Here is a 20,926-nt window from a genome sequence, read left to right as displayed (position 1 = left end):
CCAAAGTACCTCGGTACAAAAAAAGCTTAGGCAAAAAATAATAAGAGAAACAAGAGTTAAAACGTTAAGCATTACTTCATAGAATGGTAGAAAAATAAAGATAGTTTACATTAAGTCTTTCATAATTTAAACTGGGAAAATAAAGGAATCAATTAAAAGTTTAACAGTCTTTGATGGATTCTCCATTAATCTCGCTCTGTTGTTGACACCACTGCAGCAGATACCATCAATGTTGCTGAAACTGTAGTCTCTCCTTTCTTTCGGAAACTTGCATGTGCATATCCAGTTGCACACTGAGTTGAGACACCGCTGTGAGCTGGTGTGAACCCAGGCTGAGAGCCATCACGAGTTGCAGGGTAGATACAAAAAGGTTGTTTCTCCTTGTATGAGAGTCTTGGAACAAAGCACATAACTTCAGAAAGAGGGTCAAGTATTTAAAAATATAATGAGGAATTTCTTCTTTCTGAGGTTTGTGAATCTGTGCAATTATTTATTTCAGAGGGCTGTCGAGGTTGGGTTGTTTGGTATATTCAAAACGAAGACAGATATAATTTTAATCAGCAAGGGAATCAAGGGATCAGCCATGATCGCATTGAATGGTGGAGCAGGCTTAATGTGCGAACTGGCCTATTTCTGCTCTGTGTCTTATAGCCTGTAACTTGTGTGGTGCAAATATTACTTGCCACTTGCCTGCCTATGCCTGAATATCATCCATGTCTTGCTGCATTTGGGCACGTTCTGTTTCAGAATGTGAGGAGCCACAAACGATACTGAACATTGTGCAATTAGCAGTGATCATCCTCAATTCTAATACAGTACAACCTTGATTATCCAAACATCAATTATCCGAATTTTGGATTATTCAAACAAGATTGCAAGGTCCCAATGCTTGGGTAAACGGTATTATCTGAACATTCAATTATCCACACAAAATACTCCCTGCCCGTGTCATTCAGATAATCGAAGTTGCCATGTATTATGATGAAGGGAAAGCCATTGATGAAGAGGGTAAAGATGGTTGTGTCTTTTCCCAGCTCAGGTGAAAAACCATTTACCTGAAACATTAACTCTGTGTTTGCTTCACAGAATTACGGAATTGTTACTGTGCAGAATAAAATCATTCATTCCTACAGTGGGTCTCCAAGACAGCATTTAATTTAGAGCCTCTTCCCTGCATTCTCACCAAAATCCTACACATTGTTCCTTTTCAATATTATGCCTAATTCATTTTTCAACATCTACATTGAAACCGTCTCTACCATTATCTGGTGTATTCTTAATCCTAACCACTCATTGCTTGACTCATATCATTTTTGTTTTTTTTACTAGTTACTTTAAATCTATGCCTTCTCGTTCTCAATCCTTTCATGAATGAAAACATTTTCTCCCTATTTACACTGTCCATTGCTCTCACGATCTTGAGTACTTCAATTTGACCTCCTCTCAGCCTTCTCTTTTTGAAGGGAAGCAGTCCAATAGTCCCCCATCTATCTTCATAACTGAAATTCCTCATCTTAGGAAACATTCTCATAAACAGCATCTGTGATTCCTCCAATGCCTTCACATTTTTTGTGGTGTGTGCCCAAAACTGACCTAGTACTTCAGCTGAAATTGAATTCAAGTTCAACATATCCTACCTGTTCTTATACTCTAATACCCCTATAATAAAAGTGTATTTTAATAACTGGTCACTTTTTTTATTACTTATGTACATACACACTCAGGTACATCCACTTCTGCACTCCTTTTATAATTGTATCCTTCATTTCAAGGTGCCTTCAGGATCTCTCTTCAAATATGCCTAGACTCCTCCATTTTAAATTTGCCTGTATCTCCTCCAAGGTTCGCGTGATGCTGAAAAGCACAGCAGGTCAGGCAGCATCCGAGGAGTAGGAAAATCAACGTTTCAGGCAGGAACCCTTCACCATTCCTGATAAAGGTCGATTTTCCTGCTCCTCGGATGCTGCCTGACCTGTTGTGCTTTTCCAGCTCCACTCTAATCCTGACTTTGATATCCAGCATCTGTAGTACTCACTTTTGCCTATATCCCCTCCAAAGCATTCCACCACTCTCCTTCAATTACAATGTTTCCAAACTTTGTATGATTTGCAAATATTGAAATTATGCTCTTCACAGCATACTCTTTCTCATTTACACATACCATGAAAAGCAAAGGGCCAACACTACATGTGGGAAAAAAAACTCCATTAACCATTACTTGATGTTTCCTGCCACTCAGCCAATTTTGAAACCGTATTATTACTGTACCTATTATTCCATAAAGTCTAATACTACCTGAACCGCTGAATATTTCCCAAAATGGACAAAACATTTGGAGAATTAATGTGAGCAAATCCATGGACAGAAAGAACAAAAAGTCACATGGCTCCAGTGACGTCAACGGGCGACAGTGTTGCTAGGAGGTTTGCCACCACCTGGCGGTTGGAGGTCGGAACAGAAGCCGGGGCGTGAGCGGCCCCCACCTGGCGGCCGGAGGTCGGAATAACAGTAATGGGTGGTTCTGCAGGGGGGGGAGGGTTAAGAGAACGGTGGTTAGACAACGTCGTGGGTGTGCGCTTGCGCGGTGGTGGTTGTGTGGGGACCGCTTCCAACATGAGCTCCCGAAAAGGTTAGGGAGGTTTTCAACCGGCTCGGCCTGGCCGCTGGAGGGGTAGAGATATCCGCTTTGTAGGCTCCTCAGTCTCCGCTCTAACCTTCTTCCTTCTCTCTCTCCCTCTCCTGTTGTTTTGTTTCCCAGTTCTGGCTCTGCAGGCGCGCAAGAAACGAAGCCGAATCAAAAAGGAGAAGATTCTGAAGAAGTGAGTGGGGATGGTTTTGGAGCCGGGGGCCGCTCGCTCCCTCTCTCTCGCCGGCCTACAGGCAGCGCCAGGCCGAGGCTTAGGCTGCGGCCCAGGCCTTGTGAGCTGATTCTAGACCCCCTTCTGATCCCCCCATTGAGACCATCTGGTCGGTCCTTGATTTTGTTTGCTGTTGCAGCTTCTGGTTTGGGATCTAGTGTGTTATTGGGAATTTTGGGGAGTGGGATTGGGAATGGGGTAGCTGCCTAGTCAGGGTGTGCTTTTTTTTAAAAAAAACGTGTTTAGCCCACAAAGAGCCTTTTCATCCACGCAAATCGATTGACTTTTTTTTCGTTCTGAAAGTTTTATTACATTCCATTTACAAAAAGTGTTAGTGATACTTGTACGTGGATTGAGTTGCTCCAATCTGTATGCACTTTGAGACTAATTCTTGCTCTTTTTCTTGTCGTTGAGTTGTTTAATTTCAGCTGAATCCACTTGGAGGACATGAGCTTTTCGAGATGTGAGCTGGTCAAGGCTGTAATTTGAATAAACCTCTTCAGTTTAGTTATGTTTTTACAATCGAATCCCAAGCTTCTGTCGTTTGAAGACCATGTGTTTATTTGTCAGTGAGCCATCACAAATGTTTGGGGTTTTGAAAGTTCCAGAGTTGAAATGGCTGCATATGGACTGAAGTGAAGAGGTTGGGGATGGAGATTTGTAGGAAACTTATTAACCAGTTTAGAGGAGAATTCTAAGGTGCCAGTGATATCTTGAAGTATGATGAGGTGATGCCATAGAATGATGGTTGACTGTACCAAGTATTTTAAATTTGATTGTCTTTGCAGCTAGATGAGCCTGAACAATCTTTTTATGGGAATGGAATTTAGTGAAGGGTGTTAGTTCTGATGTAGGCAAAGAGAACATTGAAAAAAAAAGTCTGGAATTGATCCAGATCCTAGACCCAATTTTCTATAGCAGGTAGGGTAAGGTAGAGCAGAGGTTAATGGTGTGGAGCTCAAAATTATTAGTATATTAGAATTTTGGCATGCTGCTTTTGGTTATATAGTGTTAGCTGAAGCAAATGTCTTTTCAACAAGTTAGCTCTGTAGGTCATGATCGTCTAATCAGTTAAGTAACTGTGCTGTCATCTTTTAGGGAATTGCTTTTGAAGTCTGTTTATGATCATTTTTTGCAGTTTGGTAACCATGAAAACAATTTGCTTCTATGATGTGGGATTGCTTTGTGATGTAACTGACATTTTCAACTGAATCATTTTCTTAAAGGGTTTTTTAAACTGGGCTCTAAAATAATTGTTCTTTCTTGGAATACTGTTAGATTGTATAAATAATTAGTGATATTTCTAAATATGTCTTGACATATTATTGAAGTTAAAAAAAAAATCGCAACACCAGTCATAGTCCAATAGGTTTCTTTGGAAGCATTAGCTTTTGAGGTGCTGCCTTTCCATCAGGTGGAACAGGATCATAAGACACAGAACTTATGGCAAAAGGGTTGCAGTATAATGGAGCTTTAATGATACATTAAACATGTAGATTAAATCTTTCATCTTTTAGAATGAGATATGCTAGTTTTGGTTCTTTAATATGTAAATACCAGCATATAATATTGAAAGGCAACTTGCCACTCTTGTCAATTCATTATCTCAAGACTTTGGGTGGTTTTGATGAGCACTTAGCAACTACTGGAACTTAAACCATTTTTACTCTATTCCAATGAAGTGCTGCAGGATATTTATTTACATGTACTAACAGACCTTCTGCCCCACTTCAACCAAAATAATGCCAGTGGGTTTGGCCTTTTGATTTCACCATATTATGTTACTCAAACTGTATCTGGCCTCCTTGAGTAGAAATTTTGAACTACTGAAATGGTAGGTATGTGCAATTTATAGGGCTACATAAAGTTTTTTTCCTCATTTGGTGTTTATATAAAAAAAATTAAATATAAAAAAACATTAAAAAGCTAAAATTCAGACTAAGTGCTCGTGTGTTAGGATTTTTGCTTCATTACATTTGTGTGGTGATCTGAAGGCAATATCATTATATTTTGGGGAACAGTGAAACAAGGAACAAATATGACTTTAGATGCAAAGAATTAAAATATTAAATAAAGCATCCCAATATTTTCTTTTTAAGGAATAGAAAACTTTTCTTTTTGAGGTAAAAATCTTTGTTAGGATATTTCTAACTGTTATCAGTGTGGAATCCTTTGTCACGAGTGGTTGAGGCATTTGCCACTTCAAAGAAAATTAGACAAACTGATTGGATTAGTCTGACAAGGAGCTAGTAGAGATACAATAGCTTGAATTCTTTGAAGCATGGTTCTAAATAGTCTATACATGTGATTCCCTCCGTGTTTGTCCAAAACGGGTAGAAGACCTCAAATCTCTCAACTTCCAGGCAGAATCCATATTGGCTTTTGGATCTTGGCTATTTTTGGATTGTTCGTATTGGACGCAGACTGTGAATATCTTTTTATACTAAAGAATGCAAAGGGTAGTTTTGTAGGAAATAGAAAGATTGCAAGATAACTCAGGAATTTCTTTGGAGTTGCTCCAAATCCATTGGCATAACTTTATTTTAAGTGGAGCAGAAGGTCAGCTTGTACATGTAAAACAGGTTCCTGCTGCATTTTATTGAAGTGGTGGAATGGAAATAGCTCCAAGGACATTCCCAACCAAACGGTTAGACCAAAGATGTCAGTGAGGAGATTAAGTTGAGTGGTAGTTTAAAACAAGTCCAGTTTTCAGCTTGAGCTGAGACGCTGTAGGAATTACTCATGGAAATGAAAGGGTCTCACTACTTTTGTGATGTTGGAAAACGCAGTGGAATGTTTTCACTTACAACTAAAGACTTAAATGGCACCAGTAATTGCTATATTTTAATCTGCCATTTTAAATCAGTCGCTTTATGACTATATTGCAGACTAAGTGGATTTCAGGAAATTATATTACTTTCTGGTTATACCTGCTGGGCAGGGTAAAACCAGTGCTTTTGATGATTATTTAATTTGAACATGGGTATATGAAAGTCATGTGGGAAAAAAAATGTGCGTAGGAAATCTAAAAAATACATGTTTTCAATTTCTGTGCCCAGTTATTATGCTCATAGAAAGGATATTTGAACCATGGAAAAACTCTGAAAAACGTAATTTCTTTTGTTCCAAATGGATGTGGATTAACTTCTACTTGCTGAATATTTAGAGCAGGAAAGGGTTCAGTTGATTTCGAATTACTACTAATTGTATGTAATGTTTATGAATTGTTTTAAAATGACTAATCTTCAGGTGTGGTTAGAAAATTGAGGTAGCTGGCAGATTATAATTAATCAGACCACAAATGCCCAGTACTTTGTCAATTTAGTTATAGCACAGTTCAGAGCAGAGCAAAACTTGATTTGACTTATTATTGTTGAACATACTGAAGAACAGTGAAAACTTATGTTTTGCCTGCACTACAGGCATATCATTACATACAAAGCTCATAGGATGTTTGAACAGAATGAGGAATGCAAAGTTATGGCTGCAAACAACATGCATAAGCAAGATCAGCATTAGATTTCAAACTTGAGGGGTCCATTTAGAAGTCAAATAACAGTGGGGAAGAACTCTTTTTGAACTTGTTAATACATGTATTTAAACTTTTTGTATCTTCTGCCTGACTGAAGAGGTTGGAAGAGATTATAACTAGAGTGGGAGGAGTCGTTTGATGTTGGCTGCCTTTCCAAGGTATCAAGAAGTGTGGATGGAAGGTTGGCTTACATGATGGACTGGACTGTGTTCACAACTTCCTGTATTTTCTTGCAGTCCAAGGCAGAGTGGTTGCTTTATCGTGCAATGATGCATCCAGATAGAATGCTTAAGTGAGACTCCTTATGGACATGCCTATTTCCTTGGCCTCCTGAGGAAGAAAAGGCATTGTTGACTGACACACAAATTTAGGTGGTCCGGGGCAGATTGTTGGTGATTCTCACTCCCAGGAACCTGATGCTTTCACCCATCTCCACCTCGGCTGCACTGATGTAGGTAGTGTGTGTTGACCTCCTGGCTTCCTGGAGTTGATGATCTGCTCTTAATAGTTTTGCTGATGTTGACGGAGAGATTGTTATCTTTACACCACGCTACCAAGCACTCTATCTCTTTCCTGTATTCTGTATTATTGTTTGATATCCGGCCTACAACTTTGTGTTCTTTCCTGCACCAATGCAGCACTTACATTTTATACTAGCCACCCTGCGACTCCTTAGAGTGACACTGTGTATTAGTTCTAAATTAGGGATCATTTTGTGCTGTAGGCTGATCCTGTCTGAGGACTAGACAGACACTGTTACAACTTTGTTTCACATTACATTGTATCTTGGTTGGCTTTCAGTGGAAAAGAAAATCTAGCCCTGGACGTTTAGTCCATGAGAAACGGGCTGAAAGATGAGAGACATTGTAAGAAGGTGATGGAAGGCATCAGTATCTCTATGACTACACATGGGTGGCCACTTGGAATAACACTGAACCCAGCCTTGCAGACTAAGTATCTTGGGGCTTGCACCAAATTTGAGAGAGTTGTCAAGCAACAGCCTTTGACTGTCATACTCAATCGTACCTTCCAGCTAATATCCTTGGCACACCATCACCATCCATCGATATCCCCTCTCTCACTATCTTGCTACTACCACTGACAGAATTGCCTGAGATTTGAAGATGATGTGCACCAGATTGGCTCTATGGCAAGTGGTGAGGTAACCAACAAGCAGGAAGAACTGACTACTGTTTCTCCTTGCCTGTCTATTTGTTGCAGATGCATCAGTCTATGACTGTATAGGTAGGAGTGACTGCCACACACTATTTGTGAGAAAGATTTCCTATCTTGCTACTGAAAATAGCCTTCAAGTTGTGTGGCATTGTTACCTTGCAAAATTATATAAATGCAAAGGTAGTTGACACTGGCAACTGTGGGCACCTACGCATGTGTACTCATTGGAGAATGCATTGTTTTAAGTGCTGATGTGGGCAGGGAACTGAGGGCAAGTTTGAACCGGGCTTAAGATTGGAGAGATTAATGCGGGACGGGAATACCCATGGAGTGGGAAGGAGGTCCAGAAGTCAGGCAGTGGGGACAACAAGGAGGGTCCAGTACCTAGTTCTGCTCTACCACTGACTCCGTTCCGGTCTCATTTGCGCTTCAACCCCCCCCCCCCCCCACCCCCTAAACATAAGGTCACAACCCCGCTGGTCCTCCCAAAAATCACGCCCTCTCCCAGCTCTCTCTCCTCTCTTACGCACTCACACACTCTTGTTTGCTCCCCCACCCTGCACTTGCCGTGGTCTAGCATTTCCCTTCACTGTATGTTTTCATCAAGTCAGATGATTAACCCTGGTTCATGGAGTGCCAGCTGGGGAAGCAACTGGGCATAATTATATGAGCTGTTAACCTCTTAAAGCGACAACTCAGGAATAGCTGCATGACCTATAGAATGTGACAGAGTTAAATGATCCCATTGTCAACTGACCAGATCAAGATTCTGATGTCCTACCAGACCCATTTGTAAATGTTGCTGGGCAATCAAACAATTAACAGGAGACAATGGTTGCTCCACAAATATCCTCATCCTCATCCAAGAAGGCCATCACCATAAATGTAAAAGACAAGATTGAAGCATTTGCAATTATCTTTAGCTAGAAGTGCCGTGATGATCTGTCTTTTCCCTGGATTTTCCAGCACTACAGATACTATGTTTCAACCAATTTGACTCACTCTGTAATATCAAGCAATAACCAAAAGCACTTGATACTATAAAAGCGACTGGACCTGATAGCATTCCAGAAATGTGTTTGCCTTGTGTGCCAGAACTAGCTGTGCCCATAGTCACGCTGTTAGAGTACAGCTATGTTAGTGGCACCTACCTGACAATAGAAAGCAGAATGAATCCAATTTGCCAAATACTGCCACTTCAGCATCTTTATTATTAGCAAATTGATGAACAGTATTAACAGCAATGCCACCATGCAGCACTTCACTGATGCTCAGTCTGAATTTTTGCTGGTTCTAGATCTCATTACAAACTTGGGTCAAAAGAGCTGAGTTTGAAAGGAGGTGAGGGTGACTGTCCTTGATGTCAAGGCAGCATTTGACAGAATTGGAGTTGATGGGACTCATGAATTACTCTCCATTGTTGGAGTCATACGTACTGCAAAGGAACGTTACGGTATTTGTTGGAGACTGATCATCTCCACTCGAGGACATCGTTGCAAAAATTCTTTAGGATGGTGTTCTAGATCTTGAGATGGTTGGTCAGTGACTTTACCTCCATCCTTAGGTCAATCTACTGACTTCCTGTTGAAATTCAATGGCATTACCATAATTGAATCCCCCGTTATTAATATTGTAGGAGTTCCCATTGTCCAAAAACTGAACTGAGCAAGACGTACAAGTGCTGTGGCTATGAGAGGAGGTAGTGGATGTGGCTACTCTTACAATGTTTAAAAGACATTTTAGATAAGTGCATGAATAAGAAATGTTTGGAGGAATATGGGCCACATGCAGGCAGATGGGACAAGTTTAGTTTGGGATTGTGGTCGGAATGGATTGGTTAGACTGAAGGGTCGGTTTCTGTGCTGTATGACTCTATAATCACATAACTATTCTAAGGATAAAGAAAACCTGGCGGCTTAGCAGTTAGCACTGCGACCTCAGTGCCAGTGACCCAGGTAGGATTCCAGCCTCTGGTAACTGTCTGTGTGGAGTTTGTACATTTTTCCCGTGTCTGCGTGGGTTTGCTCCAGGTGCTCAGGTTTCTCTCCAAAGTCCAAAGATGTGCAGGTTCTGTGGGTTGGCCATGGGGAATGCAGAGTTGCAAGGATAGGATAGGATATGGGGTAGGTCTAGATGAGATGCTCCTTGGAAGGTCAGTGTGGACTTGATGTACTGAATGATCTGCTTCCACACTGTTGGGATTCTGTGATCCAACATCTTTGCATGGCTCCATTTTGCTGTGAAGTTGCAAGAGTGAGCACGTAATCATGTGGTACTGCATTATTTCTTGTCATTAGTTGGAGTTGAACGTTTTACTGTGTCTGCAACCTTAGTATTACCTATCTTGATGGCCACCACAAGGGAGTTGGCAACGCTAGAAATTTGGTTGCCATCCTTAATTGGCTAGCAATTCTGCTTGATGCCTCTTAATTTGCTGCCACTGGTAATTCCTTGCCCTTGCCAGGAAAATTGTGCGCCAGTGCCAAATTGCACCACCTCAATTGCTGTTTGAGTCCTAAGTGGATAGAAGCATGGATAGGCAATGGGAATTGCACAAAAGGATGACATTTGAGAAATGCAGAGTCCTCCTTGGTCCTTAGAGCATGAACCCCAGACTTTCCAGTTGTCCAGATTTGAATTTTCTTCCAGTTTGTTTGAATGATAGGTAGATTAACTGACCAAGACTGTATTGTACAAGAAATCATTTTTAAAGAGGGTTCAGGTGAGGGGTATGAAAGAAACAGTTGTAGTAGTAGAGGGCAGTATAATGAGGGGATTAACATTGTTCTATGCAGCAAAAAGTGCAAGTCTGATGCTTTTATTTGCCTGATACCAGGGTTTGTTACGTCTGTTCCAGGCTAGAGAAGAGCCTTGCTGTGGGAAGATGATCTAGTGATTGTGGCCCATGTCAGTACCAATGACACGGGTAGAACTCTGGGAAAAGCTTCTGAGTGAATGTGAAAAGTTAGGGATAGACAAGACATATTTAACCTGGCTTTCACCATATCACCTGCGTTCCAGGAAAGAACGAAATACCACCAATGCACCATACTTCAGGATGAAGTGTTCAGGTTGAGGTGCCACAATATGCACAATTACATTGAAACTTGGCCATAAATTTCAAACTGGTATTTTATAAACATGGATCTGCATATGTGAAAGATTGATGTGATATTGTTAATGCCGTACTTGCACTTTGATTTGTTGGATTGATTTTTGTTTCTCAGATCTCACTCGGATTTTGGGCATAAACCTTGCTGGGGTGGCCGGCTTTCTTTGGGAGCAGCACAGCCTGGATGTTGGGCGACTGTCTCTCTTGTGAAGTAGTTCTGTGAGGCAGAAGCACAAACAACAGCAAGTTCTACAGTATGCACAGCGTTTCAGTCCACACAGCTTTGTATTTTGAATGTGTTTATGCTGTCATTTTATATTGGAACATTCTTATGAAGGCAGTAATTCTTCAGTTCACTGCCTGAAGGCAGGCCAAACCATGGCTAAGTGCCATCATTTGTTTTTAATGCAAAATAGGATGAAGAGACAGTCTTTTGAGTGAATCTCAGCTATAGCTGGGATCAAACCCAGTGCTGTTTTTGTTAATTTGATCCAAATCTCAAGTCTAGCCAACTGAGCTCATCCCAAGCTGCCACAAAACACTGAAGGTGTAGATTTTATGTGAACAGTTAGTGCTGTGAAATAGTTTCTTAACCAGAGTTCCATGACAGTTTCAAAGCATTGAAAGTTATGATATGGTAATAGCAAAGAAGGGGGTCCATTGGGTGATTATACCAGTGCCAGCTGTCCAAGGAACTGATCAGTTAGTCCACTCTCCTCCCTTTTTCCCTGAAACTGTCCTGTTATCCTTCAAATAATAATCTATTTCCCTTTTGGAAGCTGCAAAAAAGGATCTGAGCTTGGTGGTGATCTGCAAGCTAATTGATACAGCTCCAACAATTAGACTGTGCCAATTTATTGCAGGCAGCAGTCTGTGTTTCTAGGCGGAAGTGAGGACTGCAGGTGCTGGAGATCAGAGTTGAGAGTGTGGTGCTGGAAAAGCACAGCAGGTCAGGCAGCATCCGAGGAGCAGTAAAATCAATGTTTCAGGCAAAGGCCCTTCATCAGGAGTGAGGCTGGGAGCCTTGGGGGTTAAGAGATGAGTGGGGTGGGGCTGGGGGAAAGTAGTTGTGAGTGCAGTATGTGGTTGGTGGTTGGAAGTGGGGGGGGGGGGTAATGATGATCGGGTGGAGCAATTAGGTGGGATGGAAGGTGGGCAGGTTGGACAGGTCATGAGGGTGCTGAGTTGGAAGGTTAAAGTGGGGGAGAGGAAATGTAGAAACTGGTGAAATCCACGTTGATGCCATGAGGTTGGAGGATCCTGAGGCAGAAGATGAGTTGTTCTTCTTCCAGGTGTTGGGTGGTAAGGGAGTGGCGATGGAGGAGGCCCAGGACCTGCATGTCCTTGGCGGAGTGGGAGGGGGAGTTGAAGTGTTCGGCCACGGGGCGGTGAGGTTGGTTGTTGCAGGTGACCCGGCGGTGTTCTCTGAAGCGCTCTGCGAGTAGGCATCCTGTCTCCCCAGTGGAGAGGAGACCACATCGGGAGTGATGGACACAGTAAATGATGTGTGGAAGTGTAGGTGAAACTTTGGATGTGGAAGGCTCCTTTGGGGCCTTGGACGGAGGTGGGGGTGCAGGTTTTGCAATCCCTGCAATGGCAGGGGAAAGTACCGGGAGGGGAGGATGAGTTGTTGGGGCGTGTGGACCTGATGAGGTAGTGGCGGAGGGAACAGTCTTTACGGAATGCAGAGAGGGTGGCAAGGGAAATATATCTCTAGTGGTGGGGTCTGTTTGTAGTTGGCAGGAATGGCAGAGGATGATGCGATGTGTACGGAGGTTGGTGGGGTGGAAAGTGAGGACCCGGGGTTCTGTTCTTGTGGTTGGAGCGCAGAGGTGCGGGGAGGGGATGAGGTGCGCTGGAGGGCATCATCAATTGTGTGTGAAGGGAAATTGTGGTCTTTAAAGAAGGAGGCCATCCGGAGTGTTCTGTGGTAGTACTGGTCCTCCTGGGAGCAGATGCGGCAGAGGAATTGGAAATAAGGCTTTAGCATTTTTACAGGAGGCACGGTGGGAGGAAGTGTGATCCAGGTAGCTGTGGGAGTCTGTGGATTTGTAGAAAATGTCAGTGAGTTGGTCACTGTTGATGGGGAGGGAGGTGTCAGAGATGGTCCAGGTGAATTTAACGTTGGGGTGGAATGTGTTGGTGAAGTTGTTGAACTGCTCAACTTCCTCGTGGGAGCACGAGGTGGCGTCGATGCAGTCATCAATGCAGTGGAGGAAAAGATGGGGTTGTTGCTGGTATAACTGTGGAAGATCGACTGTTCCATGTTGCTGACAAAGAGACAGGCATAGCTGGGGCCCACGTGAGGGTCCATGGCTACCTCTTTTTGTCTGAAGGAACTGGGAGGATTCAAAGGAGAAATTGAGGGTGAGGACCAGTTCAGCCAAATGAATAAGTGTCAGTGGAAGGGTAGTGGTGGGGATGTCGGGAGAGGAAGAAACGGAGGGCTTGGAGGCCCTGGTCATGGCGGATGGAGATACATATGGGCTGGATGTTCATAGTGAAGATGAGGTGTTGGGGGTCAGGGAAACAAAAGTTTTGGAGGAAGTGGGGAGTGTGGGTGGTGTCCTGAACATATGTGGGAAGTTCCTGGACTGGAGGAGGATAGGGTAGTATTAAGGTATGTGGAGATAAATGTGGTGGGGCAGAAGTAGTTTTTCTGGTGAGTGGTACTATCGTATTTCACCAATACCATTGTTATTGATTTTAATGGCACTGCCTAACCTCCATTAAGTCAGTCCGACAACTGCACAAACCTTTAAATTGTGATTATTCATTAGTTCAACTTCTGGCAACTGAGCATCCTGCAATCCACCCCCCTTGTCCATCCTGCTTTAGTGATTAAAACTGGAAGATGTGAATATGATTAATTCATGGTTCATTTGTGACACACTTAGTGCTTGGTGGATTATATAAATTAATTGTCTGAGACTTTGCTGGAATTGATCTGTGTGGATTATGAAGCACACAACTCCATCTGTGTTGGATAGTTCACTTGATAAAACTTCTGTATATATAGTCTGTACTGTTTGAACAATGTGTTGCTAATTTGAATACTGTGCCTGATTTATGAACTGCTACCAAGGCAAGAAAGACATGTTAAATCAAATGCCTGGAATGTGTGTGTCATACAGAAATTAAGAAACAAGATTAGTTGAGTGAACTTAAGGGTAAATATAATAATGAGGAAGAATATAAACTCTTGAGCTTTGTAAAGATTTTGCCAAGCATGCAAGTTACAACTTAGATTGAGGAAATAATGTGGTAAACTATCATATTGAAGAATTCACAGCCGACTGAACCATTTAGAAAGCTCATGGCAAAATAAAAGTCTTGAAACTGGACTGAAAGACTGGTGTAAGATGACAGTGTTGTTACCTCTTCAATCTTGTGCTTTATTCATATGGAGAACGTGATGAGTTATTAGACAGAAAAGGATTGGCTGATCTGTTAAATCTGACTAATAGTTATGTTGCAGCCATGTAATTTGCAAGAAGCCCAGTCGAACCGTACCCAGGGTAAAAGAGCCTGCATGAATGTTTTGTTTCACGTTTCCAAATGTTTGATACCCGAAGAAGATCAGAGTTCTGTGAGAACACACTGAAATATACAAGACCATTATTCTACTTGTAATTTTTTTTTTGCTTTATTAATCAAAATACTTAGATATTACAAATCCTTTTGTCTCCAAAACTTATTTTTGAATAACACGGTCATGATTTAATGGTTAGTATTGATGATGGCAGTTGTCTATTTCATTGTTAAGGACAGCCTGTTGCGGTTCATATCCAGATTTCTGCGTCACCATTCACATCCTTCGGTTATTTTGACGCTAACCTTCCTCTATTTGCAACCATTGCTTGCCCCAAGACAAGTTTTTATTAGCATTACCAACTCCAGAAATGCCCACTCATTCTACCCTCTACTTTTCAATGAGAGCATGGCAATTCTCATTCTAGTTTTCAGTTTACCGTGCTCCTCTTGTGGAGGAGAAACTGAGGACTGCAGATGCTGGACATCAGAGTTGAAAAGTGTGGCACTGGAAAAGCACAGCACGGCAGCATCCGAGGAGCAGGAAAATCAATGTTTCGGGCATAAGCCCTTCATCAGGAATGTGGTGGGGGAGATGGAGGCTGAGAGATAAATGTGGGGTGGGCCTGTGTGGGGGGAGGTAGTTTGGAAGGTGATAGATGCAGGTGGGAGGGTAATGGTGATGGTTCAGGGTGGAGTGGATAGGTGGGAAGGAAGATGGACAAGTGGGACAGTTCAAAAGGTGGTCCTGAGTTCGAGGGTTGGATCTGGGATTAAGTTGGGGGTGGGGGTGGGAGATGAGCAAACTGATTAAGCTGTGATGCTGTGTGGTTGGAGGGTCCTAAGATGGACGATGAGGCACTCTTTCTCCAGATGTCAGATGGCTAGGATTTGGTGGTGGAGGACCCACAGTCAGACCCCACCACCAGAGATATATTTCCCTCCCCACCCCTATCAACATTCCGCAGACACCATTCTCTCTGCGACTCCCTTGTTAAGTCCATGCTCCCCACCAATCCACCCTTCACTCCCAGCACCTTCCCTTGCTGCTGCAAGAGGTGAAAACCTGCGCCCACACCTTCTCTATCCAATGCCCAAAAGGATCCTTCCACATCCAGCAGAGATTTTCCTGTACGTCCAAACACCTCATCTACTGTGTCCATTGCTCTCAATGTTGCCCCCCCTACAGTGAGACAGGATTCCCACTTGCAGAACATTTCAGAGAACATCTTGGGACACGCAACAAACAACTCCACCACCCCATGGCTGACCACTTCAACTCGCCCTCCCATTCCAACAAGGGCATACAAGTCCTGGGCCGCCTCCACCGCTAAATCCTAGTCACCCAACGTCTGGAGGAAGAACGCTTCATCTTTCGCCTTGGGTCCTTCCAACCACACAGCATTGTTGATTTCACCAGCTTCCTTGTACACCCCTCCCCCCTCAATCCCAGATCCAACGCTCAAACTGTACTGCCCTCTTGAATTGCCCCATCTGTCCACTTTCCTTCCCACCTATGCACTCCAACCTTTCACCATCGCCAACAACGCCTCCCCGCCCAATTCCTAGTCAAGGGTTTATGCTCAAAACATTGATTCTCCTGCTGCCTGACCTGCTATGAGTCAGAGAGTCATAGATATGTACAACACGGAAACAGACCCTTTGGTTCAACCTGTCCATGCCGACCAAATATCCCAACCCAATCTAGTCCCACCTGCCAGCACCCGGCCCATATCCCTCCAAACCCTTCCTATTCAAATACCCTCCAAATGCCTTTTAAATGTTGCAATTGTACCAGCCTCCACCACTTCCTCTGGTAGCTCATTCCATACACGTGCCACCCTCTTTTATATCTTTCCCCTCTCACCCTAAACCTATGCCCTCTAGTTCTGGCCTCCCCGACCCGAGGGAAAAGACTTTGCCTATTTATCCTATCCATGCCCCTCATAATTTTATAAACCTCTGTAAGGTCACCCCTCAACCTCCGGCGATCCAGGGAAAACAGCCCCAGCCTGTTAAGCTTCTCCCTATAGCTCAAATCCCTCCAACCCTGGCAACATCTTTGTAAATCTTTTCCGAACCCTTTCAAGTTTCACAATGTCTTTCCGATACGACGGAGACCAGAATTGCACGCAATATTCCAACAGTGGCCTAACCAATGTCCTGTCCTGTACAGCTGCAACATGACCTCCTAACTCCTGTACTCCGTACTCTGACCAATAAAAGAAAGCATACCAAACTCTGTCTTCACTATCCTGTCTACCTGCGGCTCCACTTTCAAGGGCCTATGAACCCGCACTCCAAGGTCTCTTTGTTCAGCAACACTCCCTAGGACCTTACCAGTAAGTGTATAAGTCCTGCTAAGATTTGCTTTCCCAAAAAGCAGCACCTTGCATTGATCTGAATTAAACTCCATCTGTCAGTTCTCAGCCCATTGGTCCATCTGGTCAAGATACTGTTGCAATCTGAGGTAACCCTCTTCACTGTCCACTCCACCTCCAATTTTGGTGTCATCTGCAAACTTACTAAATGTGCCTCTTGTGCTTGCATCCAAATCATTTATGTAAATGACAAAAAGTAGAGGGCCCAGCACTGATCCTTGTGGCACTCCACTGTTCACAGTCCTCCAGTCTGTAAAAGAACCCTCCACCACCACCCTCTGACTTCTACCTTTGAGCCAGTTCTGTATCCAAATGGCTAGTTCTCCCTTTATTCTGTGTGATCTAACCTTGGTAATCAGTCTCTCCATGGAGAACCTTGCTGTACGCCTTACTGAAGTCCATACAGATCACATTTACCTCTCTGCCCCCCTCAGTCCTCTTTGTTACTTCCTTAAAAAACTCAATCAAGATTGTGAGACATGATTTCCCATGCACAAAGCCAGTCCTTGCCTTTCCAAATACATGTATATCATGTCCCTCAGGATTCCCTCCAACAACTTGCCCACCACCGACGTCAGGCTCACTGGTCTATAGTTCCCTGGCTTGTCCTTACCACCCTTCTTGAACAGTGGCACCACGTTAGCCAACCTCCAGTCTTTCAGCACCACACCTGTGACTATTGATGATGCAAATATCTAAGCAAGAGGCCCAGCAATCATTTCTCTAGCTTCCCACAGAGTTCTAGGGTACATCTGATCAAGTCCTGAGGATTTATGCACCAATACCTGTTTCAAGACATCCAGCACATCCTCCTTTCCAGAATTGCACTTTTCAACTCCCTTCATGGTAGGCCTCGTAAACCTGTTTCCTGTCCTGAACCTTTGATTAAGTCATTCTGTAGCCTTATTGATGATACAATTGCAAGTTGTGACAAGTTGGTAAATATGGACAGAGAATTTATAGCTGGAATATAAAATGAGGACCATGTATACTTGAAAAAATTTGACCTTCAAATGTACATTGACATAGGAGATTGTCCCGTATTGATCCATCAAAATATGGCCTGAATTTTGCTGCAACGATCATAAAATTTAATTTTGATTTTACGTTTGTGCATTTATCAGTTTAAACATGCTAATCTGTAAAATTCTGTAAATAGCAACCTCAGGAGATTGATTGTCCTATTGATGGAATCTAGAACAGTTCATGCTTTGCTCTAATTCAAATGAACACTGCTTGGCAGTGTTTTAAAAACTGATGGCCAATTAAAATGTGTTTTTGAGAGTATTCAAGAGTTTGATTGGGAATTGATTTTAGTTGGACAAATATCATTTAGAATGTTTTCAGATGGGGGAGCCTTGTATTTGCATCTGTAACTGCATCATAAGGCTCTACAATGTTGAACAGTATGCTTGAAATATAAAAAAAATCCTTATCAGAATGAGAATACTTACTTGGATCAATGCAAATTGCAATTAGTTTAGTTTTTTTCCACAGCTGAGTATGAATTGTTTTGTGGAGGTGTTTTCAGCTTAACTCTGCACTGAGCTTCTTGGATCACTCCTTGTACCTATTCGTATTGATATTATTTCTAAAAATAGTCTTTCTTTGGAACAGAAAAGTATTACTCCTGATGGCTTTTTCGTGAGTTTTATTTGTCATTGAATGGGAAGGTCTACACATTAGGTAAGGTTTTTCAAACTGCCACCATGCTGCTTGCATTTTGACTGGCAAAGTATCTTGATAAGAATAACCAACTACATTGCTTTATTTACAACTAATTTGGGGAGGTCCTGCCGATACTGTACTAGGTGGAGATTGAAGTCTAGTAAAGTTCAGATCTGATTCTGTTTATACCATATTGGAATGTGAATAAGATTAGAAGAAGCTGAGGCAATGTAACTTGGAGTGGATGTATTTAATCTGGAAGAAAAGAAATATGGTAGATTTCAATATTGTAAAACACACGATGAAATCAATTTGGATGTCCCATTCTGTAATGATGTGGAGGCGCCGGAATTGGAATGAAGTGGACAAAGTTAAAAATCACAACACCAGGTTAGAGTTTAACAGGTTTACTTGAAAACACTAGCTTTCGGAGCGTTGCTCCTTCATCAGGTCACAGCACTCCGAAAGCTAGTGCTTCCAAGTAAACCTGTTGGACTGTAACCTGGTGTTGTGTGATTTTTAACTTTATCCATTCTGGAATGTTTTGGAAGTATGGAGTAGTTACTTTAATCTCGTTAGACTAATGATGTTTGGGACAGATTGTGATGGGTACAATTTTGATAAAATGTTTCTTAGGTTCATGAATGATGTTTGCTGTTCAGATTATATAAAATATAGCAGCAGTGAATATCTGTCTTTACTTTTGAAATGGCATTTTCCATTTACATTTTCTGGCTGATTTAAGTTGTGGAATTAGAAGCCCATCCATGTATTAGCTGAATGGCTTTTAGCGTAGCCAGAGTTGGATAAAACATGGATCAGGACAATCTTGCAGCAAGTTTGGCGGAGAAACAGTTTAGACATCTAAAGTACTAACCAGCAAAACAACAGCTTTGGATGGAAAATTAGTCCAGTCTTGACACATGTTTTAAACATAGAAATACCAAATTGTGTCAAAACCTGAAGCGATAGCAGCAAGGGCTGTTGGTAACCTTCGTTTCTGGGTTGAATGGCTGCATGTGAAATAAGTTGCGGTAGGTTGGAAGGCCAAGGGAGGATTGAATGACATATTGTTGAGAATTTTTAATACTACTTGTGTGATGTCAGTGCGGCGGGTAACAGCAGCATTTGTTATCCATCTCTGTGCTAGAGAAGCTGGTGGTGAGCTTCCTACTTAAACCACCTGGTGCAGTAGAGCTGAGATGCTGTAAGGAAAAAAGTCCCAGGATCAAAGTCATGGGACAGTAAATGAACAATTATAATAGTTCCAAATCAGGATGGCGTGTAGCTTAGAGAGCAGCTTGCTGATGGTGTTGTACACATGTCTGTTATCTTTGTCCTCCTCTGTGTTAGAGGAAGAGGGTTTTGACTGTGCTTTTGCAGGAAATTTGGCAAGTTCCTGCAGTACATCTTGGATTTGGTCTCTACTACTAACCACTGTGTCAGTGGTCATTAAGCTTATTGATCAAATGGACTCCATTGTTTTGGATCATATGAACTTGAATATTGTTGGTGTCATACCCATCCAAATAACTGGAAATGATTCCATCATATTCCTGGCTTGCACATTGCACATAGTGACAGGCTTTAGAGAGATCAGGTGAGTTATTCACTGAAGAAGTTCTAACCCTCTGCCTTACTCTTGTGCTTATTGTTTTTTTTTACGACTAGTCTAGTTTTTGGTTCAGTGGTAATGCTGCAAATGGTGATTGTGAGGAAAGTACCTTTTAAATGCCATGGAAAGATGGTTAAATTCTCTTGCTGGATGTGAGCATTGTCTGGTACTTGAGTGGCATGAATGTTACTTGTGACTAATTTGCCCAACCTTGAATGTTGTCTACATTTGTTGCATAACTTCTTGGGTACTGAAATAGTCGATGATTAGCAATAAGCATAGCGCAGTTGGCTGTGAACACTTCATATCTGACTTTATGGAGTAAAGGCTATTGATGACGCACTGAAGATGATTAAATTTCAAGTAAGATCCTGCTGAACATCTGCAGTGATATACTGGGACTGAGATGATTGGTCTCCAGCACCATAATCATCATCGTTTATGTCAGGCGCTACAGTAATCTGTGGAAAATTTTGTTCTTGTTCTCCCATTAACTTCAGTTTTGCCAGAACTTCCTTATTCCCTGTAAGCCAAATGCTGCCTGAGTCGAGGGTAGTCTTATTTTTCAAATATGGAATTCAGCATTTTTTTTGTCCATGTTTGAATCAAGAGCCTTGGCAGAACCAAAGCTCAGCATCAATGAGGAAGTGTCAGCTGTGTAAGTACCACACTGCAGCACTGTCATCAGCAACCAGTGAATGATGTTGAAATTGGTCTGAGGGAGCAGTAATTGACCAAATGAATTCATCCTGTTGTTTTTTGTGGAGAGGGCATAAGTGGGCAAGTTTTCAAATTGAATAATTTTGCCAAGTAGTATCAGTGTTGGAACCGTCCTTGACCAGCTTGGCTTGAGCTACAGCTGGTTCCAGACATAAAATATTGTCAGGATTCATACTGTTTGTCGATATCAAATGAAGTGAATTGATTTGGATGAAAAGTATGATCTGTGGTGCTACTGATCTCAGAAAGAGGGCAAGATGGATCACTTAGTACTTAAGGAATCATAGAATCATACAGTACAGATAAGGCCCCTCAACCCTTTGAGTCTGTACT

General features: G+C 42.3%; 1 protein-coding gene across 1 annotated transcript in view; it reads left to right on the top strand.

The window, feature by feature from the left end:
* The first annotated feature begins 2,561 nt into the window (after window positions 1-2,561).
* Window positions 2,562-20,926, top strand: part of LOC132828388 (SRSF protein kinase 1-like) — an 81,969-nt gene continuing 63,604 nt past the window's right edge. Inside the window, exons 1-2 of the mRNA XM_060845452.1 lie at window positions 2,562-2,629; window positions 2,759-2,819. Of these exons, the coding sequence (XP_060701435.1) occupies window positions 2,614-2,629; window positions 2,759-2,819 (77 nt within the window). The 5' untranslated portion in view covers window positions 2,562-2,613. The remainder of the gene's footprint in view (window positions 2,630-2,758; window positions 2,820-20,926) is intronic.

Source organism: Hemiscyllium ocellatum, chromosome 26, assembly GCF_020745735.1.
Source record: "Hemiscyllium ocellatum isolate sHemOce1 chromosome 26, sHemOce1.pat.X.cur, whole genome shotgun sequence".
NCBI classification, from domain to species: Eukaryota; Metazoa; Chordata; class Chondrichthyes; order Orectolobiformes; family Hemiscylliidae; genus Hemiscyllium; species Hemiscyllium ocellatum.
Note: the sequence above shows the minus strand (reverse complement) of the source record. Positions and strands in the feature narration are given on the sequence as shown.